The sequence below is a fragment of the Trachurus trachurus genome (assembly GCF_905171665.1).
Source record: "Trachurus trachurus genome assembly, chromosome: 3".
Classification (NCBI taxonomy): Eukaryota; Metazoa; Chordata; class Actinopteri; order Carangiformes; family Carangidae; genus Trachurus; species Trachurus trachurus.
Window position 1 is genome coordinate 8,847,586 of NC_139893.1, and position 27,128 is coordinate 8,874,713.

Below are 27,128 nucleotides of genomic sequence, written 5' to 3' on the forward strand. Positions count from 1 at the left end.
TGCTGCTGCTGAAGAAGAAGAAGTGACGGAGGCCGAGAAGACAAAATGTTGGCGACGATCGACGCGATGAGGTTTTATAAGTGGTGAACAAACAACGTGACTGATTTTACCCGAGTCTCATTAAAGCTTTTTCACATAGAGTAAAAAAAAAAAAAAGAAGAAAAATCTGACTAATTGAATAAGATTAAATTAAATGTTAAATCCAGGTGTGTGTGTGTTTCTTTTTTCTTTTTATTTTTACCTCGTTATAAAGCAACGTGAGTGTGGCTGCACCGCATTGTCATTGAGCTCCGGTCCTGTGTTGTGTTGTGTGTGTCCTTCATTTCATCTGGCGACTCCGGACAGGTAGAGTGAGAGGCTCCTGAACGCAACACACCTGGCTGCTGTATCGTTTCTTAATCAGTATTGATTTGCGTATTTGTCCAATCAGTTTTATGATAAACTGGAATTTCCACTTCAGTCACATTGATATGTAGGATATATAGAAGCTCCTGTGTCCCAATACACCGCACGACCACAAGAGATATGCTACTGACAATAGAACATACTGATTAGATACCGGAGGGACTTCACCAACCGTACACCTACTTCAGTTATGGTGTCAAATTGTGTGAGCGACTAGAACAAAGTCATTAGTAGCCTATGAAGATCAGTAACTAATGATTGTGTAGCAGATTGCGTTGATGGTGACTTTAAAACACAATTCACTTGAACTTATATCCATAAGCACACTGTCTCAAAGCATGCTGGGAAACTCATCCCACCTACTGTATACCCCCCAACGCGCTTTAGTATTCTTTTTTTATTTTTTTAATTATTAGTTATTGACCCATTAAAATGAATCATACAGTGAAAAACCTCCTACATCCTGCACAGCTTTAACACCTTTAACCCTAAAGAATAAAAAACACTGTCGTTTTCTACAGGAAACAGGACACTGTTGCAGCAGCAAAACTTTAAATTAAGGATAAAACTGCTTTTTTCTTTTTCTCATCTTTAACCTTTATGATTATTTATCCAGAGACACTGAAAAAAAAAATCAATCACAGCTGAAGGACTCCTGTGTGTCTGACCTTGTGTGTCAGATTCATCCAGAGCTCAGCAGCGCCACCTGGAGGCGAAACCTGAGCTGTGCTGCTGTGATTGGCCATGACACACACACACGCACACGCACACACACGGTCACAAGTGGAGCTAAAGCAAACAGCCATGTAATTGATCAGTTAAACGACTGAACTAATCAGCAGTAATTCTGATAATTAAGTCTCTTTTCACACAAAAAACAAAACAAACAGAAAAAACTTCACTGACTCAAAGAAAATTAATTACTTCTGGATATTTTTTTGTTCTGTTGCAATTTGAAATTTGTTCTGGCAAATCCTGATCCTGCATCTTCACTGTTTTATAGATCAGAACAATTAATCAATTTAGATATTAACCGATGATGAGAAGAATATTTTTCCATAATAAATAACCAAAGCAGTCCACTTTGTGATAAATAAAAAACAACTCCCTTTAAAAGACACACACAGTTTTACTTTAAAAATGACTTTATTTATTAATACAGTGGTATACTTAAAATTGTGTTGCAGAGGAGAAAAAAAGTCAGCCACACGTGAAGAGCTAATATCCAATTAAAGCCGTGTTATATCTAAAAATAAAATGGTACTGGTGTGCCATACATCATCATATATTGTCTATTAGTACAAAAATACATTTAAGGGCACACAATACAGCATCCAGTATCACAAATCAGTGAGGGGGAACACTTTGAGAGCACACCCTTTTTTAATGTTTTTTTTAAAAGAACATGTTTTAAATGTATTTCAGGCCTGAAGTACTTTCCTGATCCTTAAATAGCCATAAAAAGAGCTTTTGTGACCGTAACATAGTGTGAATATATTGGTAGAAAAAAGGTGTGATGTATTTATTGTTAGGTTATAAGTTCCAAGGCTCGAGGGTATAATCCAGAATACAAAGATAACCACGTTCACTTTTCTTCCACTTTTTAAAACATGTTTTCTCTAAGTTTTTTTATACAAAAAAGAAAGACAATACAAAAAGTTCATTTACAAACAAAAAGAAACAAGGCAATATGCTAGCTTTATTTACAGCCACTTCTTTTCTCTTTTTTCTTGTTTATTTTTTTTTATTTATTTAAGTAATGCATAGCAGATAAAAGAAGAGCATACCTTTGTTATCCTTTATCGACTGTTATTGTGAGCTAAAACCCAAGTTCATTTATACAGTGGGTTCACAAAAAAAATAATATAATGAAATGGCAAAAACAAAATGACATTATACCATAATTTATCATAACTTATTTTGTTTTTCTTAATGAAAAGTGAATAATCTGCAGATAAGGCATCACTGCTTATTTGTGTGTGAGTGCAAGAGTGCACAGAGAGAGAGAGAAGAGAAAGAAAGAAAGAGAGAAAGAAAGAAAGAAAGAGTAGTAGTCGTAGTAGAAGTAAAGATGTGAGGAAGGAACTGAAGAGGCTACTGGACCTGAGCAAAGAACATGCATAGATCTCCCTCAGGCTGGAAGGAGAGACGTGGTACTCTGTAAGAAAAGTACGCTACAAGATATTATACTGGAGGAAAAAGGAAGAAGAGAGGAAAGAAAGGAGGCAAGGAAGGAAGGAAGGAAGGAAGGAAGTGGCGAAGGAAGAACGTCTCTAAAAGAGTGTGCTGCTTGGGTTCATGTCCAGCTTTTTTTCTTCTTTTTTTTTTGCTCTGCCGTCTCCTTCAACAGACACTTGCAAAGGTCACGTCTCTGGTTTCTGTCTCAAACCTTCATTAAAGTTCCCTCAACGTGGACAATAAAGAAAAAAAACAATAAAAACGAAAAAAAAAAAAAAAAAAACACAACGTGGAGGATACATATTTGCTTTCAGATGTCGACTGAATCCATGAGTAAATTTTTTTTATTTTTTTTTTAGTAAATCTTCACTATACTACTATATATACTGTATGCATATATAGCATAAATATCTTTGAAGCCTGTACGCTGCCTCCTTCCGTCTATAGTCATGTAAGAAATTACATTAAACATCTCGTTACAGTAAATATGACGTCAACCCTCGGTGGCGTCATCAATGGGGACATGCATCATCAATGTTTTTTTTGTGTTTTTTTTCTCATCTCACATCAAAACTTCAAAATGGGGGAAAAAAGAGTTTAAAGAACAGCTCGTAGTGATCATCATCATCATCATCATCATCATCATCATCATCAACATCAACATCATCATCAGAGTTTCACCTTCATCCATTGGTGCAGTAAACAGCACTGACTTGGATCCTCTTCATACTCCTTAATGTCTGTGTGTGTGTTTGGAGTGCATCCATCTGTATGTATATGAGTGTGTGTGTGTAAATGTGTGTGTAAATGTGTGTGTGTGTGTGTGTGTGTGTGTGTGTGTGTGTCCATCGTCTTCATGTTCATCCACCGTGGTTCCACATTCAGTAACATCGCACCTCGCTGCCTCGTCGTTCCTCAGAAGTGGTCGATGAGCACGGACACACAGTTGGCTCCCACCAGGTAGTTGGGGTCTCCGGGCAGAGACTTGTTCTGCCAGCTCTTTGGGTCACCTGAGGACGGAGAGAAAGACAGGAGAGAGGGATTAGGGGAGGGGGAGGGGGAGGGGGGGTCAGTGAGTGATAATAAACAGCTGATTCGCATTTACAACTAAAGCTAGGATCCATTTTATAAAGCACTGTTCACTTGACCGCAAAATCTATCGTACAACAAAGTCATGAGCTCCTTTTAAAGCCAGATTCGATTATATCTATTGTCTACAAGCTGTCGTTAAGTGATATTGCAAAGTTCTGGCTTCGGTCCAAACACGGCAGGAGGATACGACTAGTAAAAGCTATATATAGTGTATATATATATTTTTTTTCTGTTTTTATTGATGGTCCCCGGTCTCTTGTTGACTGCAAATTAGACCTGAGTGACTGTGAGGTCTCGGTGTAATTGCAATTATAAACATACAGGTCTGTGCCAAGAGGAAAGTTCCAGTAATCAATCAGAGGCGAGCGGAGCCGGTCTGGCGCCGGTCCATCCGTCCGTCCATCCACACGCTGGACAGACGGACAGACAGACGGACGAAGACAGGTGACATGTGGCTGCAGGAGTGGAGCCGACTGTTGATGTTGTGGTGAAGTGTGGATGATAAAAGAGGAGATAATCACAGGAGCATCTTCTCATTCTTCTGTTTAGGTTTTAAAGATCGATGTTACGTCGCACTGACTTCATCATGTGTTGTGTTTGGATATGTTTGAAAGGATAATTCAACATTTTTGGAAAATTGGCCCATGGCCATAATCCCTATAGTCATAGCAGTAGGTTCGTTACCTTTAATTGTCGGTGCAAGCTATTTTTAGAACGGCGGAGCAGAGCCGTGAGCTGCTCAGAGCTATGCTACGGAGGCTAATGGGATTTCTTGGTTTCCCTCATCAAACTCATCAAATACACAATCCAACAACTCCAAAACGCTCTGGTGGACAAGTTGTGACCTGCACATTCACCACGCTATGAGATAATAACAGAACGTTATGCGAAGGAGTTGTTTTCGAGGCAAATGCAGAGACTGCTTACTGAAAAACTGCCCCCAACGGTAATGATTATCAGCGGTTTTGCATGAATTTGCCTCTTAAACAACTCCCATCTCGGAATGTCCCGTTATTATCTCATAGCGAGTTAAAGTGTCCCGTGGAGTTTTTAAAATAAACATTAATGTTATTATCAATTTATCTACTTCATTAATTGCTTTGTCTATAATTACAAAAATTCATTATATTGTCTTATTAAACTCCTTGTTTTTGCTTGAAAAATACGAGATTGTCAATCAACTAATCAATTAAATCATGAAATTGTTTCGATCCCAGTGCATCCTCAACAAACATGTTAACATGTGATTCCTTTATGAAGGTTGTCGTACCAAATATTTCTGGCACAAATTTCACTTTAGTGGAAGTTTTGTAGCACTTTCAGACAGTATCCTTAGAGGATGACCAGAGATAAGTGTCTGAAAGCTCCAGAAAACCTCCACTAAACGGCTCTTATTTGTAAAAATGAGACATCACACTCAGTTTTCTGTGATTTCTTTGACCTGACAATGTCAATAAAACCTGCTAGTGTTATAATCTCCTTCTTTTTAAATATTAATTTAAAACATTGTTCATAGAGGTCAAACACTCTGCAGGTAAATTTAAAAGAATATTGTATAATTCGATATATGTGGTTTATATCAGTGCATGTTTCACACTTAATTAGTTTCATGCAGCTTTCAAATCAAACTCTACATGAACCAGAGGTCAGTTATTTACAGAGCTCTAAGTTAAAACATCGATCCACAGAGGAACATTGACAACAGAAGCAGAAAAGCAGCAGAGGAAGAGGAGGAGAAGGAAGGAGGAGGAAGAGGAGTGGAAGAGTTGTAGAGGAGGAAAACGGAGAAGAGGCAGCGAATTAAAAGTAAAAAGAAAAACCACAGAAGGAGCCGTGAGGAGGCCAGAGAGAGAGAGAGAGAGTGGCCTCGCTTTACAATAAGAGGATTACGCCGCCGCCTCATAATCCTCCCACAATTCAGCGGGACAATGGGGTGAGCGGACGTGTCATTCAGCGCTGCACCTCTCATCCTTAAAATGAGGCTAATTAAAGAGCTAATTCTGACCAGTGCCAGAATTACCACTGTTTTTGAAGACAGGAGAGCGAAGGATCAAATTAAGACGAGGGAGAACTGAGTCAGTTTATTCTGCTTTTCTTAGGTTCTTAAATCTCAGTTTGTTTACTCAGTTATAGATTAAATGAACTATCTAAAGTAATTTGTCTTGGTCTTAATTTGTGCAGCGCTCATTGAACTCAGCACTTGCTTCAAATAAATGTTCTCCAATTCTCTACTTTGTGTCTTTACATCTTCATCAATTGTTTAATTGTTTGCAATCGTTATCAATCAGGCCAAAACTAAACTGTTGGGAAGATAAATTGGGTGTGGTCGTCTTTAAATTACAATTTGCTGGTGGTTGAGTTACATTTATTTTAAGACACTTGGTTGAACGCTCATCTCCTGCAGCCAATGAGAGCTATAAATGTGTTTTCATACATCTTCCCCTGATCCAATTACACAACTAAGACTCATTTTTGCAAATAAACTGAGGCCAGTCTGAAAAACACAATTTGCTAGTAAACCAGTTTTCTGACACCTGAAAGCTCCTTTGAAGAGGAGAAACACTGCGATGGAGGAAGCTAAATTTAGACGTGGTACAAAGATGCCTTTGTCTGAGTTTTCTTTTTCTTTCTTTTTTTTGACGGGCATTATTGGTTGAGACAGTGTCCCAATTTCCAGAGGATGTGAAAGAAGCTGTTCTTCAGGTCAGGATTTGGGCGGCTATGTGAGAAAATCATTCTTCAGCAGAGGAGCATGCACTTTAATTCTACCTGATGAAATTTAATGATTATACAGCCAAGCGTCTGGTGCATGCATGTTAAATGAAATAAGAGGAAACTTGTTAAGGTGATTCAGAGGTGAAAAAACCAAGAGAGAAACACTGCAATTTAAGCACGTGAAACTAATAAATACCACATAAAGAAAAACCAGTGATGAAGCTAATGAGAGATTGTGTGGGTGAGTTAATTGGTACAAATGATGAAAATGATTCAACCCAAAAGCCATGAATATGAAAAAACACGATTTTCCCCCCAGATTGGTTCTTTGTCATAAATGATCTGGTTTAAAATGTCTGAAAGATGTCAGAGAATTTTTTTAAAATAAGAACCAAAACCAGGGGTAAAATCTCCATTAAACAGTGACCCATAACCCTCACACTGTCACACAGCCAGCCCAAACGACCCCGGAAGAACAGAGAGAGCACAGCATACCCGACGAGGAGTCGGAGGATTTTAGAGCAAAAGACCAACCATCAGGGGTCATTGACGCACAGTGAGGTAAACGCAGCTCCACGGGCTTCAAAAACTTGAGGCCGTGAGGTCCACACATCACCAGAGGGCTGAGCAGAGTCTCTCCTGTGGACACAAACACAGAAACACAATTGTATATAAACACACATGGGCCGACTGAATTAACTTCATCTGATGGTAAATGTAGTCACTCTATTACTACACACACATCACCCATTAACACACATTCATACAGCTCCTTTTTCCTCTACATATAGACTTCAGTAAAATATCTAATATCAATGACAGATGTTTAATATTTCAGGTGTAGAATTTGAGCCTTTTAATAAAGTTACTGTCAAATGTATTTTATATTACTAATCAAAATTTTATCACTATTAAATTAAACCCTGAACACTTTTCCAAAATGTGACTTTACAGCAGTTTTTAAAGGGATAGTTCAACATTTTGGTAAATTGGCCCATTGCCATAATCCCTATAGTTTTAGGAGTAGGTTTGTTACCTTTATTCACCACGCTATGAGATAATAACAGAACGTTACAAGATGGAGTTGTTTCCGAGGTAAATGCAGAGACTGCTTGCTGAAAAACTGCCCTCGACGGGAACGCGCATCAGCGGTTTTGCATGAATTTACCTTGAAAGCAACTCTGTCTCATAACGTTTCGTTATTATCTCATAGCGTGGTGAATGTGCAGGTCACAACTTGTCCACCAGAGCGTTTTGGAGTTGTTGGATTGTGTATTTGATGAGTTTGATGAGGGAAACCAAGAAATCCCATTAGCCTCCGTAGCGTAGCTCTGAGCAGCTCACAGCTCTGCTCCGCTGATGACTATAGGGATTATGGCAATGGGCCAATTTGCCAAAATGTTGAACTATCCCTTTAAAGACCAGAGAAACACATAAAGGAACCAACATACAGAACATACACATGAAACTTATGGCAGTCTAGTGCCAAATGTAAAATAAATATGATAGGATTGCAATACAAGCTGCAATAACTTGTTAACAGTTACAGATCATTTGTCTATTCACTCTCTTTAAGCTGCGTAGCTCATGAGAGGAATATCCTGCTCTTTAGCGGCTAAGAGCCTCGGTTTGTTTGGCAGCTGGTCTCTCACTGTGTCCGTCTGCTGTTTAGTGCCGAGTGAAAATATCTGAACACGACGCCATGAGAGCGGTGAGAGTGAATTTAAAAAGACTGGAGAGCAAACACACTGAGCTGAATAAAACTGAGAGGAGCTGAAATTTTAAGGTGATAATCTGATGCAAGTTCATCACTGTGACCGACTGTTTCCACAAAGTCACATTGATTTTACATCATCATCATTATCTAATCTTAAAATCGACAGCGACATCAGTAACTAACGACTCTATAGTGGTTGATAGTCAATCATCACAGACCTACTCAGTTAATCAAAACAAGATGATTAAACTTTAAAAATCAAAAACGACAGATCCTTTGAACCGTCTTTGTCGTGCATCCAATAATTTAGACGTAAATAAAGAAACTCCATCTTCTTCTTTTTTTCTTTTCTTCTCTTTTTTAAAGACCCCATGAAATGAAAAACATATTTTCCAGCTTTTAATCCTGTATCCACATGTTAATTGTTAACTTATCTCTATATATGAACAATTCAGATATTTGATGACTCATCCTGCACTCGTCCTGATTTTGCATCCAAATAAAATAAATTTTTCGAATGTTTACATGTTCCTCAAACTATAAATTCTGCCAGTCGCTATGGCAACCTGTTAGCTAGTTTAAGAGTTTGGGTTGATGTTGTATTTTCTGTACCTTTATTGTTCACTGTGGACAAACTCATGAGCTTGTGTCTCTCCCCCGTTAGCATCACTGCTAGTGCTACCTTCAGGTATCGGCTCCAACATACTGTATATTAACCTTCGTCTTGTGTCAGTTTTCTGCTACTATCTATGGTGTTCGGGTCAGTTTTGACCTGTGTTTTAAATCAGCTGTAAAATACACGATACACAATACTAAAAACATTTTTTTCATCCAATTTGTCTTTTTTCTCTTGGTTACATTGTTAGGCTTCCTTATTCATGAAAATATCGGTTTCAATATTTTTGGTGTGGCCTTTTTTTTGTCAGTATATCCCTTAGCTTCAATTGAATCTTCGACGAGTTACCTTTCTCCTTGTCGAGCGGCGGCAGGATGCTGTTGTCTCTGCAGACCTTGAAGTAGATCTCCTGCTCCACGCCCTCGGGTATGGCGCCCTGTGGGATTATGATGCTGACGCCCGTCTCGATGGAGCTCAGGACGCCGCCGTTACTGTTGAAGATGCCACGAGCCGTCGCCACCACGGTGTGACCCTCGTCTTCATCTTCATCATCGTCCAGGGCAGTGGGGCTGCGAGACGAAACAACAACGACTCGACTGTGACACCGGTGTGTTCGTTCAGACTCTCGGTGTGTGTGTGTGTGTGTGTGTGTGTTACTCACCTCACAGGGATGGCCTTGGGCACGGCGTTGATGTTGTTGTGCTGGTATTTGGAGCGGTGGTCCATGGTGCGTGTGAACGTGTCCAGGCCGCTGTCGTGGTCGGCGTTCTGGGGCTGCGCAGGAACCTGAGGCTTCACTGGGCTGGAGCTACGGCCCTGCTCCAAAAAACACACACAGAGAGGAGAAGACAAGAGTTACACAACAACGAACAGACATCAGGGCACTCAGAGTTACACAGATAAATATAGGAATAAATATAGCAATAAAGCAACTAAATGTTTTTAACTACCACAGCACTGAAGATAATAATGACAAGGAAAACATAAACAAAACAGGCAACATTGTTTATTCTCATAAAGTGTCTTTAACAAGAAAAAAAAAGCATTTTAATTAAGTAAAGACACTATTTTGTATAAAATATATTATAGTTGTTGATTTTATTCCATTTCAGCTTTGTATTTTTTAATTGTTCTGCCATATATATTACAGTATTGCTATTATTATTATTATTATTACCATCATCAAGAACCAATATCGTTACAATATGTATCACTGAAGTGTTTTTTTTTTTTTTTTTTCATGTCTTTTAATTTTAAAACAAGGTTACATTACAACAAGAATAATCTCTCTGGGTTGTGTAATTGAGAAATTAATCAGACCTGCTGCTATGAGCTCTGTTGCATAAGACAAATACAGAGTATACACGTGTATATACACTATATAAACCATACACATAGTACAAGCAGGAATATTTATAAGAAACACTTTATTCCATGTTCTATACAATGCAAATGACTGCACCTGATTTTAAGTAGGTTTTCTGTTTTGATTCTATAATTTGTTCTTATTTTAACCTATCGCTGCTGTTATTTATTATTTCTTGTCCACTTGTATGAGTTGTCAGTGTGTGCAGTGTAATTCTATGTGGGAAAAGCAAAAGACAAATTTCCACTTAAGTTAAACTTAAACTGTGCACAAGTGAACTCAAATCCATGTGCTCCGATGTTTAAAAAGTTGAAATACATGAATAATCACAGCTGACACACTGTTGGCACATACATCAATAAATCATTGAACCCTTAATTGCAAAATGTTCCTCTCATTTTTACATTAACATCTTATTAAATCTGTATTTAAATTTTGACTTTGGAGCAAATCTGGAGGGTTAAACTCAGATTAATAGCATCATTAATGATACAATCTATTCATCTGATTTTGATTCAGCTCCTCTTATGACTCAACAGTTAATCTCCACTTGCACCGTTTTTTACATTCGACCTTTAATAATAAGTCAGTTTTACCTTGGGAGCGGTCTCCGGTTTGTCGTTGGGCAGAAGGTTGTGGTTGAACTTGGGGCTGTCGAACATGCGAGCGAACGGCCTGGCAGAGGTGGTGTAGGGTTTGGGCGTGTAGCGGTTGTAGCTGGATGCTGGTGGCGCCCCGGTGCTCGTCACAGTCTTCGGAGGTTGCTCGCTTGTGCCATTAACTGGAGACTTCTCAGGATAACTCTTGTGAGGCAGGAAGTTGGTCTGGACAGTGTCCTCACGTGCAGGTTTGGCTGTGGGGAGATTCACTAAGAGTCAGACAACGAGCTCTGCAGTGTGTGTTCGTGTGTGTGTGTTGAACTGATAAGACTGGAGGAACTTTACCTTCAGGTGAGGGTTTGGGCAGTGTGGCTGGTGGCAGAGATGGTGTCACCTGAGGAACAGGTTCGTATTTTTTCTCCACTGGACTCGGTTTCTCCACCGACTCCGACCTGCGTCAGAGACAAAAAAAACAACATTGATTTAAAGAGGAACTATGTAAGTCCGGTGGCTTTTCCTCTGTTTTGCTAACCCTCCTCCTGGCCATGTGCATTTGTTTACAACGAAGCCGGTGAGAAATCAATCAATAGAGGGGTAGATAACGTTATATATCATGTTACGATGTTATGATGTGTATATTTGTGTAGTTTAATCTCTCATCTCTCCGTTTTTCAGTCAATAAGTGACACGTATGTGGAAGGCAGAGAGTCTCCATTCCCCCTCATATCGAGTTAAGCCATTTATTAAACCATCACAATTACTCCACAGCTGTTTAATTAAGGTAAAAATGTAGCATAGTTAAGCTACAAATCCTGCATAGTTCCTCTTTAAGATTCACAAAGTTGGCAGAACTTGTGAAATATTGGCCATGTTTCAGAAAATAAAACTGATCATGCAAAAAAAAAAATCTTATTATTCAGAGTTAGTGGTTGGGCAAAGCCATTTATTATCACACAATTGTGTTTGTGCTCTTTTTAAATCATAATGATAAGTGCAACCACAGAATTGGCCCTGATCAAAAGTTTTGTCCTTATACTAAACACATAAATTGACACAGACATGTTTAAATGGCGACTAAGGGGAACTGTAACTGTCCACACCTGTAACTTGTGTTGTAATTTCTGTCTGTGTATTAAAAAGTCAGTGAGATTCTGGGCTCCGGACAAACACCTGCACATTCGATCCATTGCTGCACTGGCAAAAGAACTGTCTAAAGTCCTGAGGGAGAAGGTTGTTCAACTTCATAAAACAAGAAAAGGATATAAAAAGATATCCAGAGATTTGGTACACATTTTACAAAATCTGCCAGGGTATGTAAACTTATGAGCACAACTGTAAATATATAAAACAGAAAGGATAAAAGAGGAGGGAAGCTTTATCTTATCTAAACATTTCATGACAGAATATGTGAGCGAGCATCACCTGGGATAGTTGTGGGTTGTTTGTGCTTGTGGCTGCGGTTTGTTGGGGCCGGTTTGGAGTCGGTCAAAGTACGACAGCTGTTTCCTGTAGTAGTCCTCGTCCTCGTCCGGGTCGTAATGGTTCGAGCGCACGATATCGTCGGCCACCTGGGACTGAGGCTTCTGCGGCTCCGGGGCTCTGGGGTGGGCGGGCGTTAAGTAGGTAAAAAGAGATGGAGGAGACAATGAGAGCAGAGCAGGAGAAAACAATTACAACAACAAAATGGATAAAATGAAAAGAAGTTGGGCGTATTGATCAATGATGTGGAAATCAAAGTGAATAATAACACATTTTTATTCCTGTATTACTGTAATCAGGGTGAGAAGCTTCAAGGCTTACCTAAAGGTTTTCTCTTGATCCAAGTTGCTCAGTGAATTTGCTTTAGGGATCACTCCTCCTGCCTTCAGGGGTAATTCTGCTGCCTTCAGGGGCAAAAGCAATGAACCCATTAGTAAAATAAAACATTAGCGTATCTGTGTTCAACTCTTACGTGCCGATTTTACAAAATGTTAAAGGGATAGTTAAAAATGTTGGCAAATTGGCCCCTTGCCATAATCCCTATAGTCATAGCAGTAGGTTCGTTACCTTTAATTGTAGGTGCAAGCTTTTGTTAGAACGGCGGAGCAGATCTGCGAGCTGCTCAGAGCTACGCCACGGAGGCTCATGGGATTTCTTGGTGTCCCTCATCAAATACACAATCCAACAACTCCAAAACGCTCTGGTGGACAAGTTGTGACCTGCACATTCACCACGCTATGAGATAATAACAGAACGTTATGAGACGGAGCTGTTTTAGAGGTAAATTCATGCAAAACCGCTGATGCACGTTCCTGTCGGGGCAAGTTTTTCAGCAAGCAGTCTCTGAATTTGCCTCATAGCGTGGTGAATGTGCAGGTCACAACTTGTCCACGAGAGCGTTTTGGAGTTGTTGGATTGTGTATTTGATGAGGGACACCAAGAAATCCCATGAGCCTCCGTAGCATAGCTCTGAGCAGCTCGCAGATCTGCTCCGCCGTTCAAAAAATAGCTTGCAACGACAATTAAAGGTAATGAACCTACTGCTATGACTATAGGGATTATGACAATGGACCAATTTGACAAAATGTTGAACTATCCCTTTAAGAATGAAACGCGCATGTTTCTGTAACAAATGAGCTAAAGATTTTACCCTGTTTCCAGACGAGTCCCCTGCATCTCGGGCTCGGTCCATAGACACCGAGCGTTTGTTCTCGAACATCTTGACCCTCGTCAGGACCGACTGGGGCCTCATGGCGGGATCGTCCTCCGACTGCTCGGGCACGGCTATCGGCGCCTCCACGGGCGAAGCCGAGGGCGCCTCCGCTTTGGGAGGAGGCGTGGGGCTGGTGTCAGAACTCACAGGCGCAGGTGCCGCGGGGTCGTACTGCTGCTGAGGTTTGTAGCCTTTCTGCTGCAGCGTCGGTGGTCCCTGGTTGTAGGCGGATCGCTGCGTGGCGGCGGGGTCCGGGGAGCGGGCGGCGGCGGGGTAGGGGCTCAGGTCCTGGTCGTAGTGCAGGTCGGAGCCCGGGGCGGGAGGAGGAGGGTCGTCGTAGCGGGCGACGGGCCCCGGAGCTGCCGTCGTCGTCGTCGGTTTGCCGTAACGAGGCCGCCCGCCGTCGAATCCCTGCTGAGGCGGGGGCTCGTCGTAGCGCAGGGGAGGCGTGTACTGGGAGTCGGGGCCGTCGCCGTACGGCAGACGGGGGTCGTAGCCCTGCGAGTTGTTGTTGTTGGCAGTAGAGAGCGGCTGGTTGTACGGGTTCCACTGTTGCTGGTCGTAGTGAGGCACACTGTTCTCGTAGGGCGCGTTAGAGTCATAGTTACGGTACTTTGGTTCTTGGTAACCGCCGCCTCCGCTGCTGACACCGCTGCTGCTGACATCATACCGGCTGGGCGGGTGGTCGTAATCTCTGTATGGCTGCTGCTGGTCGGGGGGGTGATATCCCTGCGGAGGGTTGTTGTAGTTCACAGGCTTCATGCTGTGACCGATTCTCCCTCCGTTGTCTGTGCTGTATGGATCCTTTTGAAACATCTAGTGGAGAAATACAGAAAAAACAAAGAACGAGGTAAATACAACCGCACAGGATCCACAAACATAACTGCATAGATATTTAAAATGTGTGATATTTAAGAAACTGGACATACAAAAAGCTCAGTTAAAGGATAAGAAAGAGGAAAATATTAAAAACAAGTGAAATTAATTGGAGAAGAGGAAAAAACGCGAAGGGACAGACCTGAAATAGAGAAACTGAGAGGGAGGGGTTACTGGTCAGATAAGATATTAGATTAAAACAGAAACTGCAGCACAGCCAAACACACATGGCAGCTTGAAACATCACAATGTAACCACTGCAACCTTAAATTAAACACTGAAAATAAACAAAGAACAACAAAGTGGTATAAAGAAATACAACAAAACAATGGGATCAATTTTCTTCACTTGTTTAGGTTTTTTTTTTGTCCAAAACGTTAAAATTTAACATAAACTAAATAGAGAAGGTCAATAAATAATTTGTGTAATAATTCATGGTTTATGTGTGCACTGTAGCATACACCATGGAAAATGTCACCCACTGTCTTGATGCAATTATAAAGGCAACTCAAACATCCACAATAATATTTAAAAAAAAATTACAAGCACAAACCCGTCGTATAAAAACATATTTAAAATACCCATATTCAGGAAGTAACCATTAATTATCCATCCAAATATCTACAGAAAGTTTCTCTTTAGACGATCTCTGTTAACTTTGGAAATGGCTTTAAGATAGAAAATATAGATACAAATGGTTGGAAAATTAGTGGCTACTTTTACAAAGAAACGATCCATCCATTCAGTTTGATAGATAAATAAATAAATAAATAAATACATACAGCACAAACAGATCTACTTCTAGTGGTTATTCAGAGAAACGAGGCAAACATGTTGCGGCCATGCAGAGATATAAGATAAGCAACAGTGAGAGCTGCAGGATCTCCACTGCTCTTCTAACATGTAGGCACAGCCGTCACCTCCAAGCCCACTGTTGTTTACCAGCGTTTTTTTTTTGCTCGCCACTTTTTTTTTGGGGGGGGGGGCACGTGCACACACACACACTGCTGCATACACACTCTCATACACACAGATCTCTGTCTCTTCTGGGCAGCACTGTGGTCAGCAGCGCACATGCAGGGCGGAAGGAGAGAGAGAGAAGCGTGGCAGCAGGTAGGTAGGTAGGTAGGTAGGTAGGTAGGTAGACAGGAAGCAGCAACAGCAGCAGCAGCAGCAGCAGCAGCAGCAGCAGCAGCAGCACAGGAGGTCAGCCAGGTCAGACCGAGCTGAGCCGAGCCGAGCCGAGCTGGGCCGAGCCGGGTCACGGAGCATCCAGAGGAGGGGTCGGGTGGATACCTTTGGTTCGGAACTGGCCAGCGCCGACTGTAGAGGATCTGGAGTGACGCTCTTAGGGGCTAGCTGCGGGGAGGGCCTCCTAAGCGAGCCAGCCTCCTGGTTGGGGCTTGGCTGGCTGTGGGGAGCTGCAGGAGCCTCGTCAGGGCTCAGACCCCCTACAGTTTTTACAGTAACGTCGACAGCAGGAGGGGGCATTGTCTCAGCCAGGGGCTCAGGCTGCTGGGGGGTGCTAGGGACGGCAGCGGCCTCTGCTTTCTGTGAAGTGGTTCAGAAATGTTTAATAACACGCGCTGACACACTACGGTGCAGTCCTAAACAAGTGCTACTACCTTCATGGGTCTGCTCCTATTTAAAAGAAATAAACAAAGAATAAAAACAAAAAAAACAGCCAATAATAACCTGCCTCTGTGTTTTTTTAACAGTAGCTGTAAGATCGACCAATGGGATGCGACTGAGAGTTAGGAATTAGTAGCAGGACAAGTTTTCATCGGTAGAGAATACTACTGTGATTTTAATTCTACGGTTACAATACAGTAATTTCTTTTGTTCCCTTTTTATGTTCATTAACACACCATGAGACGACAAAATGTTTAGATTTGGGTGGGGGGGGGGATCACACGAGCCAATCGGGTGTTGATAAATACATTTCACAGTTACACTGGATTAACACGGGTATTGCCAACATGCACATTAATACTTTTCTTGGTTGTCGTATGGTCACAGTCCCAATCACAGGTAGAACAAAAAGGTAAGGAAGTGCACATAGGTGAATACTGATACAGACCCGCGGACAAATATAAGTTTGGTTTCCCAGTGACATCAGCAACAGTCACACTGATAAGACAGCTTGTGTTAATACAGGGTACAAGAGTAACAGTAAAACTTATCAAGTTCTTCTCCGTTTCAAAAATAAAAAAACACACGTTCACAAACATCAATCAACAACATGTAGAGGCAGATAGATTGAATAAATATTATATTATTATATATATTATATATGTATAATTTAATATTTATATAGATATTGCGATAAATACCTGACCACAAAAGTTTTCACTTTCCCACTGATATTGTTTAGTAGATAGACAGAATAACTGTAAAAATAAAAAAGGTGCCTTCAATAGCGCCTCCAGAAAACCCTTCTAACGCACACCACGTCCTCCAGACAACAGGGGAGACGTGCAGCTCTCAGAAACGCTACCTGCTGCGGCACTGGCGCCTTGAACCCGGCCGGGTCGATGCGGTTCAGGGGGTCCGGCTGCACTGTGTAGCCAGCGTAGCCGGGCGGCTCCTGGATGACGGGCGGGTCCTCGCGAACGGGCTCCGAGGAGCGGGTGATGGCCGGCTCCGTGGGCGGACCCACGTCGTCGTTCAGTGTCTCGTCCAGCTCCTGGTCGGTGTAGGCGCCGCCCTCCGTGTCCGTGTCCTCGTAGTCAGAGGTGTGGCGGCTGTCGGTGCTGTACATCGAATACTCACTGCCCGGCGCCGACAGGTAGGACAGGCGGTCGTCGTGGATGTCCAGGTCGTCCTCGGCCGCTCCGTCAGCCTGGGAACGAGACGATACGAGGGAGAGAGAGATCATTTAATATAAACTATGCGTATATATACAGTATTTTTCATTATATAACAACTTGTAACTGCCTAATGACACTCGATCTGTGTATAATTATTACATTTATTCGTATATGATTCTGCGAGTTGTATTTGTTTTGTTTCATTGATTCTTGATGCTTTGGCAACATAGTTCTCGTAACATTCATGCCAATAAAGCAAATTTGAATTGAATTGAATTGAGAGGGAGTTAATATCTACTACAGTTTCTCCGACAGAGTAGGTTTTAGAGCTTGGGACAAACGATCTCAGCCGAAATCTCAGAATACACTAGACGATAGGTCAGCAATCTTCATTAAAGGGGAACTATGCAAGTCTGGTCGCTTTTCCTCTGTTTTGCTAACCCTCCTCTCAGCCATGTGCATTTTTTTTTTACAACAAAGCCGGCGAAAAATCAATCCATGGAGCGGTAGCTAAAGTTATATAGCATATATGATGTTACGATGTGTATATCTGTGTAGTCTTAACTGTCATAAACAAAAGATTACGGGTTATGGAGCGAGTTTGTGTCGCGGTGCCACAGAGACAAGAGCCGGGGCGGTGACCGAGTAACTACACTGATGTTGCAAGGTTGGTTTTCAGCCGTGAGACGCCAGGTGAAGGCAGAGAGCCTCCGATCTCACTCGTAACAAGTCACAAGTCATGTAGTTAACGATCACAATTACTCCTGAGCTTTTTAATTAAGGTAAAAATGTAGCATAGCCACGGGAGAAATCCTGCTTAGTTCCTCTGTACGCTCTGTACTAATGCTAGGGCAAGATAATATTTTCTTTCTTTTATTGCTGTTTTATCTCTTTTCTTTTCTTGTCATGTTTTTTTTAGATGTTCTTTTAATGTTCCTTCTTTTATTGTGAAACACTTTGAGCTGCAATAATTGTCTGAAATGTGCCATACAAATAAAGTTATTCATATTATTAATTTATTTATCTGTGTGTGTGTGTGTGTGTGTGTGTGTCTTACCTTGCCCTCTGAAACCCAAACCAGCTGGTTCTGCTGCTGCTGGATTATCTCTTTCAGGGCTCCAAACCAACCATCATTCATGTTGTTTAAGTTAATAGTTGCTGGAAACACAAAGAAAGAGGAGAAAAAAACAAAACACATCTCTCCAATCAACAATTATTCAATCAGCAATTAAATACAGTTCATTCAAACCCCCTTGTGTGTGTATGTGTATGTGTGCGTGTGTGTGTGTGTGTGTGTGTGTGTGTGTGTGTGTGTGTGTGTGTGTGTGTGTGTGTAACAGTGGCTGAATCTAAGCTGTGGCGAATGCTTTCTAGGACAAATGTTTCTTTTTTTTTTTAAATCACCAGCAGATGCTCCCACACCACGGTCACACCTCGTCCCCTGACAGGAAGAGAGCCTGCTGAGGAAAGAGGAGCGGGGCTGCTCTTGTGTGACGGTCAGTGCTGAACAAGCTTAAATACAACAGTGTGACAGAACAAGGCCAAGTGCAACAAGTGCAGCAGCAGCGAAGCCGCACGGCCTCCAAACGCTGCGGCAACCTCCTCCTCCTCCTCCGCTGTCGAACAACGGCCTGTGAAATGTGTTGACATGCGTCGTCATGCATCTACTACCACTGGACTCACTGGTGAAGAGGTGGTGGTTGTTCTTTCTTAATTTGAGGGCGCGATCGTAGAGCTTCCTGGCGCTCTTCCTCGACTCGGGGCAGAGGCGGGTCCTCATGTTCTTCACACCCTGCTTGGTGTCCGGGTTGAGAAACACCACGATTGGATACCACTGAGCGTAGTTGAGGCGGTCCACTGCATTAGGGGTGATGTCCAGCACTGCATGCTTGTCCTTTTATACACAGAACGCAACAAAAAGAAAAGATAAATGTGCTTTTTTTTTTCAATATATTGAGAATTAATCCAAAGATTTTTAACATATTGTGTGTGCAGCAGGTCCACTGAACACTGTGGTGCACCAGGGGGCAGCAGCGAGTTGTGCAAGTTATTGTGTGGATCACTGCCATGTTTTTTCTTACCATAACAAATCTGCCAGAGTGTGTTTATATCCCTATTTTTTTTCTGCAAATCATTTTAGATCAAGGTGTGTTTACACATAGATCCACTCACTCTGTCAATGATCTGTTTAATGGTGTGCAGGCGAATGATGCCGGAGCTTTTCGTGTCCGTCCCTGCGTCCCTGGGTTCGCTCTCTACGGAAGCGGGGAAGAAAAAAATAAAAGGACAGCGTTACAGCATCGCATCAGCGCGAGAGACAAACAACAATAAACAGACGCTGTGCACCAATTAGACGTCCTAGTGCCACGCAGTTGTCGACTCCCATAAACAGAGCTGTTACATAGAGAGTAATAATCTGGGTACAGGAGAGGACAAGTGTGCGTTTATGAAAGACAGCTCGATAGTAAAAGAAAAGAGTCAAAATGAGAAGAGCAGCCAATCCATGCAATAGTCATTAGGGTCGTTTGGGTTGATTTAGGAAAATGAAATCCAGTGTGTTATCGATGTGTGCGTGCAACTGCAATGTAACAGTATAAAAATTATGGTGCAGGAGAAATGTGTTATGTGAGAAAACACTGACATGAAATATGCACATACAAGAGCAGGAGGGTTCGTTTGGGTTTAATAAGAATATGGTGTCATTGAAGCCTCTGGGATTTAAGCAAAAAGGATGTGTGGAGGGGTTTTTGATCCAAAGATAAGCAATGGTTTCCTGCCTAGAAACACGAGGTTCAAACGAGGCCAGTCATCTCGCTCTCTCTCTCCAACTGGATGTTTCAGTACTGTAATGACTCCAACTGGGGCCAGGCTTAATTTCTAATATTCTAATAGGGTCTGGGATTTGCAAACACTGGCTATCCGAGACATTAAGACGTTTCAATAAAGAACAGATAAATACAGCCATGCATGCAGAGGTTCAAGCATATGCAGCAATGTTCAACAGCAAATTGTGGTTCCGATTCATTAACCGTTCTCTTGTTTTTCCTGATTTTTTACTGATCCTTACTGCAATCTGAACATTGTAGCATCACATGATGAACTCTGATCACATTTTATACCATTTAGATTTTCTTTGTCCTGCACTTACTTGAACCCAGTTCTGCTCTACATGCAGGGTTATACACAGAGAGGTGTTTTTTGAACACTCCACAAAAAGAGATACTAAAAAATATATAATTCATGTATTTTTTGAATGTTTTGACAACTCTCATCATCATACAGCAAATTGCACTACAGCCTGTTTGTTAATTAGAATCAACTGCCATTTCATCTATCATGTAATTTATGGACAAATTAAGGGGGAAAAAAATCCACAAAAATGTGCAAATTAAGTCATTACTCCAAGTCTAGTTAGTAAATACCAATCTGGAGTGGATTACTTTGGACTTTTTTTGTTTAATTGGTTCATATGGTTTGTAAAACTTAAAAAAAAAGGAGCACTATGAACATCTCAGTTTCCTCTGCATATTGATCTGCACAGCTCAACATGCTGCTTTTGCTGTTGTCATTCTATAAGATGCATCCTACATTAAAAGAGGGGAATACCACTGAGTTTAATCACAACATTATTATCATCCTGTGCAGGAAATACAGTATTTTATAGTTGTCCACCATTACTTATCCATTGTATAAGTGGGGACAGGAAAAGATATCACACTGATACACTGATCCAAAAAAGCTCAGAAAGCAGTCAAATTAAATACGAATCATGCAGCAGAGCAAAGCGCCTATTTATCCACTGTAAATAATTGTTGTCCAATCATATATTGATATATCTTTATTGATAATAATTTAGAGTCAACTGTTGTTTGGGAAGTAGACTGTCAAAGCGTATCATGTGTGTCAGTGTGATACCTCTCTGGTCTCAGGTCTCCTGTGTTAAGTGTTAAGTTAAGTAACACTGGGTGTCATTGTTTTAAATGTATTGATTTTCATGACAAATGGGAATTATTAAATCATTAAATCAAGTGTTATTCCCCTGCACGCATTATCCACACAATGGCTATTGTTTAAACATCTACAGAAAAGGGCGACTAGCCACCAGACACTAGTTTTATAGATTATCTATCATTCACTGAATCAAATCAAACAAAGAAAAGCTGATGCACTAAGTGACATACTTTCCCCTCCTTGTTGTTGCTGTGTTTCTGAAAAGAAAATACAGTTACACACACATCACTCACTGTAGTTCTGCAAATAAACATCAAGGATAGGAATAACTTTGTTTCTTTTATGTGGGTATGCACTGTAACTGTGGCATTTGTGTGTATTTGTGCTGTTGAAGTAATTGAAATTCATTCCTGAGTGTTAAAGTGACAACCACACATTCAATTTCATCAGGTGAGAGGAGGCGGACAAGGATTGAAATGAAAAGGAGTCCGCAGCTCAGCTCTGAGAGTGGAGGAGTGAGAGATAAACAGACGAAAGGGACGAGAAGAGCTAAAAATAAACAGAGGAAATAACGGCCTGATTAACCTGACTAACTACAAATAAACTGGTAATATCCAGTGCTAGCGCTGGTGGTTATTCTGGAGGAACGCAGAATAACACAAACTCAGGAGGGAAATACTTTTAAACTGGGTCAGAACTTGATTGATAATGGCGATTAGCCTGAGTTAAACTGTTGAATCTCAATAAGCTGTTTGTTTGTGAATGTGTGTGAACAGTGCAGTTAAAAAGTAGAAAAAAAAATTACAGGCAGTGATGAAGCTTCATAAATATCTTTTTTTAACTGGAAACAAGTGAAGAGAGCTATTGTTACAAATCACTGATGAACAACCTCGTACAATAAATATAAAAAAAAATAGTCTAACACCTCCCAGGAGCAGATGTGTACTATTACATTCAGACAGAGGCACTGATCCAACCGCTATTTCAGCATCAACTGGATACTATCCACTGCTGTGAATAATTAATGGTAAGTTTAAACAGCCCTCAGCTGTATCAATGTGTGCTGTATTAAATTAAGAGTCTGGTCACTTATAATCATCCAAGATGAGTAGTACACAGCACAGAAAATGAAGGTTAGGACGGAGCGAGGGAGGCGAGTCGAGTGAGTTCTTCTTTACTTACTTGCCAGCTCAAAAACGTCCGGCTCCTCCCTGGCCAGCTTCTCTCTGCCCACGTCAGCGATCGGCCCGAAGATAACCACGGGCCTGAGGAACCCGGCTGCACGGGGAGCAAGAACGTATCATGGAGATTAACAGAGGGTTAGCATCATGTGACAGAGACAGGTCTGCCTTATAAAACACAAAGCAATGATACATAATATAATAATACAGTATAGGGATGTCACGATTACTTTGTTTGCACAATTAATTAATTAATCAAAAACATTCCTCAATATCGTCATTTTCCAAAAAAGATTACGTCGTAATTGTATCGGCAGATTAGCGCAACTCACACAGAACAAAAACATGAATTGGTAGGAATTTAAATCATTGTAATCATTTGTAATTAAAAAAATATATGATTTTAAATATTTGGTATAGATGACAAACAATCACTGAAATAGTTCAAACATTTCCCCTGGGGGATTAATAATTGGTCCGATATTAATAGATACTTAAAATATTTTGTGTATATAATTAGTAATGCAATATATTTTGACTATATTTGATTTTTAAACATTCATAGTGTTGTGAAATTGATTAATCAATAAATATACAATTGAGACATCCCTAGTACAGTTACATTATGTTATTTGTACAAATACATCTATATTTTCTCTTGATCCTAACGCAGCAAAGTCCATATTCTACTTTTGTCACTAATGATGAGAATACGTTTCCGTGGGAGGATTCGGTTGGTCGCCATGTCTTTTGTTTTTTGTACACTCACCTTCCCTCAGCACCACCCTCTCGTAGGCCGGGAACTTGGTCTGAACGGGCTGGGCCGACAGGTCTTCCCTGCTCTTCCGCAAATTCCTCTTGGAGCTTCGTAATCCTCTGAATCTCCAGAAGTCCGCTCTGTCGCCCCCTGGTGTTTTAGGGAGGGTGTACTGCACGCTGGACAGCTGCTCGGCTCTGCACGGAGAAGGTCACATGTGAGGACTTCAGTCACAACTGCAACGTCGGCAACTTTTAGGAAATTCAGATATTCAGCATTAAGCTCAAAGAAGTTTGGACCAAAACTGCTGGTGATATAAATATAAATATACAGATTAACACACACATTTGTAAAAAACAGTGCAGTAAATGATTGTCATCCTGATTGTGGAGTATTTACCATCACTAATTGAAGCAAGTGATACATTAGAGATTTAACATGGGGTTAAAAGCCATGAAACACAATATAATTCATAGTTCACAGTGTAAAAAGTCAAATTATTCTTTAAGTCTGTGATTTCTTTCCTGTGAACTGCTGTTTTTTGATGCAACAGATTACTGTGATGAACACATTGCAGAGATGTGCCAATGTTATCACAGTACACCGAGGTAAGATCTTGCATTGAAATAACAAGCCTCGATTTCATAACGCTGACATACTTTCCACTATTACAGATTTGCAAACCATGTTTTTTTTGGTAAATCCTTTGCAGTACGCATGTTTTTCAAGTGTGTGTAATTAAATCACTGCAGATAGAACAGTACAGAGGTCAGGGAGGAGACAATGGGAGTATAATTAGACCTGCTTTGAATAATAATGGTCTTCCTTTCATCTATGTTTTTAAAATATCTTATTACATTTTGATATTTTACCATAAATAAAGTCTGGCTGTAATTTCACAGTCTCATCTTTTGAAAGAATATGAACAGAGAGCAGTTTAACTTGGCCAAGGAGCAGGGGTGTATTTCATAGTGCTTAATGCATGTGATAAAAGTGCATGATCTGTCTTTTCCGTCAGCAGGACAGTGAGGAATCTCTGTATAAATACTGCAGGGGCCCGTTAAAGGCTGTTGAGACAGGTACTACAGACAAAATGCTGCCGTGGGCTACACAATGATGTACGGTTAACTACATCTCATCAGAAACCCAGGCCTCAGAAACCTCACACAAGCTTAAAATCCATCTGACATGCAGGATGTGTCACATATAAAACTTTAAAAACACCTAAGACTGACTCCAAAAGGCAGAACTGAAGATATTTCTTGAAAAAGAAAAGCAGGAAAAACAATATTAAGCAGAAAAAACACGATAGAGGTGTAAAAAAAAAAAAAAAACAAGTGAAAGGAAATAATCTGCACTCACATCTTTGGACTCTGAGATCAACCACTGTGCTGTAATAATTGGGCTCCACCCTCTCCCATTCATAAAGTGCCAGAACAAGCTGCACAGGTATTAAAAAGGTGTGACTGTGACCTGAAACTTCTTCTTCTTTTACCTGTTCTTGTTGGGGATGATACCCCGCTCCACTTCCTGGTGGTTCTTCCCGATGCGTATGGCGAGCCAGGAGCCCAGCTTGCCGTTGTAGAGGGTGTCGACCACGCGGAACACCTCGCCCTTGTTGAAGCTCAGGCCATACGGCGACTCTTTCTCATACTCAAAATGTGTCCGGATGTAGAAGGAGTCGCCCACGTCCGACTCCACTATCCGCCGATACACTGAGGAGAAGACAGAACACAACAGAGATGATTACGGTGACTTTTAACTTTTTTTTCTGGTTTTTAATAGTTGATGCGTTTTTGTTTTTTTACGCTGCTACTCACCGTCCTTTTTCTTCTGAGCCAGAATAGTAACTTCTTCTCCTCTTGGGAGATCCAGCAAAAACAGCACAGCCTCCTCCCGGATGATGTTCGCAAAGTCCACATTGTTCACCTACACATGACAAACACAGGAGGTAGCAGAGATTAACTTGACAGCGCCACAATTACAAACTTTCAACTGTTTATACTTTATATAATCAATGTAGGCCAACTTAAGCCAAACAAGCTTTTAAAACGATCACTGATAAATGCTGTTGTTATGTGATGAAAGCTACTGGATGAGAGCGTTCGCCACTTTCACGTTTGCAACTTTGAATGACCTTGGTTATTTTTGAAAAACACACCCTAGGTGCTGCTGCTCATTTATTTCCCACAGATTAATAAGAGAAACAGTGGAAAACCTGTTCCTCAACAGAAGCAGGGAGGAGGTGTATTCCCCTCACAACCGAGCGGCCTCCTCCTCCTCCTCCTCCTCGGCTCCCGCTGCTGTCCCAAACACAATAAGCGCTGTTTATTGACTCTGCTCGAGGGGCAGCAGGGGAAGTAGAAACACATGGACTGAGTCACTGAACCTCAGAAAGACACCTTTATTCTTCCCAGAAACAGGAGGGCTTGACGTCTTTATCTCCACGAGCACACCGCAACCGAGGGGAAACGGCCTAAAGATGGAAAACAGTGTCCTGGAAGTCTCTGAGTGTTTGTACAGTGGGCAAAGCACACACACACAGACACACACAGGCACAAAGGAGAGCTACACTGTGGACTGAGGGGGAGTGGAGGACATTTATATAAGACAGAAGATGTGTATTATCTTACATGTAAATAAAAGTGATAAAGTAAAGAATAGATTTGTTTATCAGATAATTGTTGTTTGAAGTTAAAGCTGCTAGGATTTTTCTTCAGAAATAGAGCCTGTTTCTCTTTTAAAGCCAGACAACGTATTGTAGCGGCCACTTTCTTGCCACTCTTGGATTATGGTGATGTTGTATATATGAATGCCTCTGCTCACACCCTGCAACCGCTACATGCTGCGTATCACGGGGCCTTGAGATTCATAAGTGGTTGCAAACACCTCACACATCACTGTACATTGTACTCTCTCACAAACTGGTCTTCACTCTCCATGCGCAGAACCACTCACTGGTATCTATTTATCTATAAATCCATCATCGGACTGCTCCCCTCCTATTTGTCCACATATTTGACATGGAAACAGTCCAATCGCAGCCTCCGGTCCCTGGACTTCATCCCGTTTGCCATCCCGTCAGTCCGTACTGAACTTGGCAAGAAGGCGTTCTCCTACGCTGCGCCTGCGACCTGGAACATGCTCCAGCAGCTGTCCAGCTTTATTCCTTTAGGGGACTTCAAATAGCTTATAGGAAGGCTGATGAGACAGTCTGTGGGGGTCTGCACATGTCTTATTCTTCTTTGCACTAACTACTCAATGAGATTTTACCTGTATAAATAAAGGTTAAAGCAGAAGTAAGTAATATTTTTGTGTTAATATAAGTCTTAAATCTTCCAACAGCAATCACTTATATAGAGTGTTTGGACCGAAACACGGGTCTGTCAGTCACTCTGCTCTGCTCTGAGCCGAGGAGAAAACTTTTCTTGTATCCTACAACCTTTATCCAATGAGGAGAGAGAACGGCATGAAGGGCTGTGTGTGCAGCCAAGGGATGCGCGTGAATGTGGTGACGTAGGGACGAGAACCAATAGATCCATGACGAGGGCGGGGACTGCTAACTCCATCGGCTGACAAGAAGTTAGCCAAAACGACCGGATCGCTTACTTCTGCTTTAATAAAAATAAAATAAATAAATAAATTGTAAACATTAATGTCATGGGAAAAACCTTCAGCTTGCAGAAAGCCGAAGCACAGACCTTCACAGTAACAGCAGGTGTAAAATCCCTGACCGTGTAAACATGTCACAACGAATCCAACGCTGACATCAAGAGGGTTTCCATCATCCCATCAACAATGTTACTCTAGTATTTAGTTAAACAGACAGTCAACTGTTCCGAGGTCAGACTGCAAGAACGACCTCTATTGTGTTTTTCACATTGGAAACAAGGGGCAGTTCTGACACGAGGCACAGCCTGGGAATGACTCACAGACTGACAGATACATTGTACTCTCTATTCCCAAGAACTCGTTACACAGAATTAAAACTATTGTGACCATGGGGATCACATAGTTTCACCACTGATTATCAGCACTAGTGTGGGCAGCCATGGCTCGTCTATTTCGACATTAACACCAGATGTTCTTCCCACTTTCATACATGTGACATGGGGGAAAAAGAAATAGAAATGAACTCTGAAAGAAAACAATATGTTATAATAGTGGTACAAC

General features: G+C 41.3%; 1 protein-coding gene across 10 annotated transcripts in view; it reads right to left on the reverse strand.

Moving 5' to 3' along the window:
- Positions 1–2,743: 2,743 nt before the first annotated feature.
- Positions 2,744–27,128, reverse strand: part of tjp1a (tight junction protein 1a) — a 57,264-nt gene continuing 32,879 nt past the window's right edge. For 2 of the 10 annotated variants that reach the window (XM_084001788.1, XM_084001790.1), the window contains exons 12-30: positions 24,776–24,884; positions 24,451–24,670; positions 22,968–23,152; positions 22,200–22,295; positions 21,248–21,274; positions 19,239–19,321; positions 18,750–18,960; positions 18,124–18,224; positions 16,754–17,098; positions 15,553–15,807; positions 13,318–14,196; positions 12,489–12,571; positions 12,111–12,287; positions 11,034–11,140; positions 10,686–10,942; positions 9,385–9,539; positions 9,072–9,292; positions 6,886–7,029; positions 2,744–3,593 (exon numbers count right to left, since the gene is read on the reverse strand). In XM_084001788.1, coding sequence (XP_083857914.1) covers positions 3,499–3,593; positions 6,886–7,029; positions 9,072–9,292; positions 9,385–9,539; positions 10,686–10,942; positions 11,034–11,140; positions 12,111–12,287; positions 12,489–12,571; positions 13,318–14,196; positions 15,553–15,807; positions 16,754–17,098; positions 18,124–18,224; positions 18,750–18,960; positions 19,239–19,321; positions 21,248–21,274; positions 22,200–22,295; positions 22,968–23,152; positions 24,451–24,670; positions 24,776–24,884 — 3,750 coding nt within the window. In that variant the 3' untranslated portion in view covers positions 2,744–3,498. The remainder of the gene's footprint in view (positions 3,594–6,885; positions 7,030–9,071; positions 9,293–9,384; positions 9,540–10,685; positions 10,943–11,033; positions 11,141–12,110; positions 12,288–12,488; positions 12,572–13,317; positions 14,197–15,552; positions 15,808–16,753; positions 17,099–18,123; positions 18,225–18,749; positions 18,961–19,238; positions 19,322–21,247; positions 21,275–22,199; positions 22,296–22,967; positions 23,153–24,450; positions 24,671–24,775; positions 24,885–27,128) is intronic. The other 8 variants (XM_084001792.1, XM_084001794.1, XM_084001791.1 and 5 more) reach the window with 5 other exon arrangements.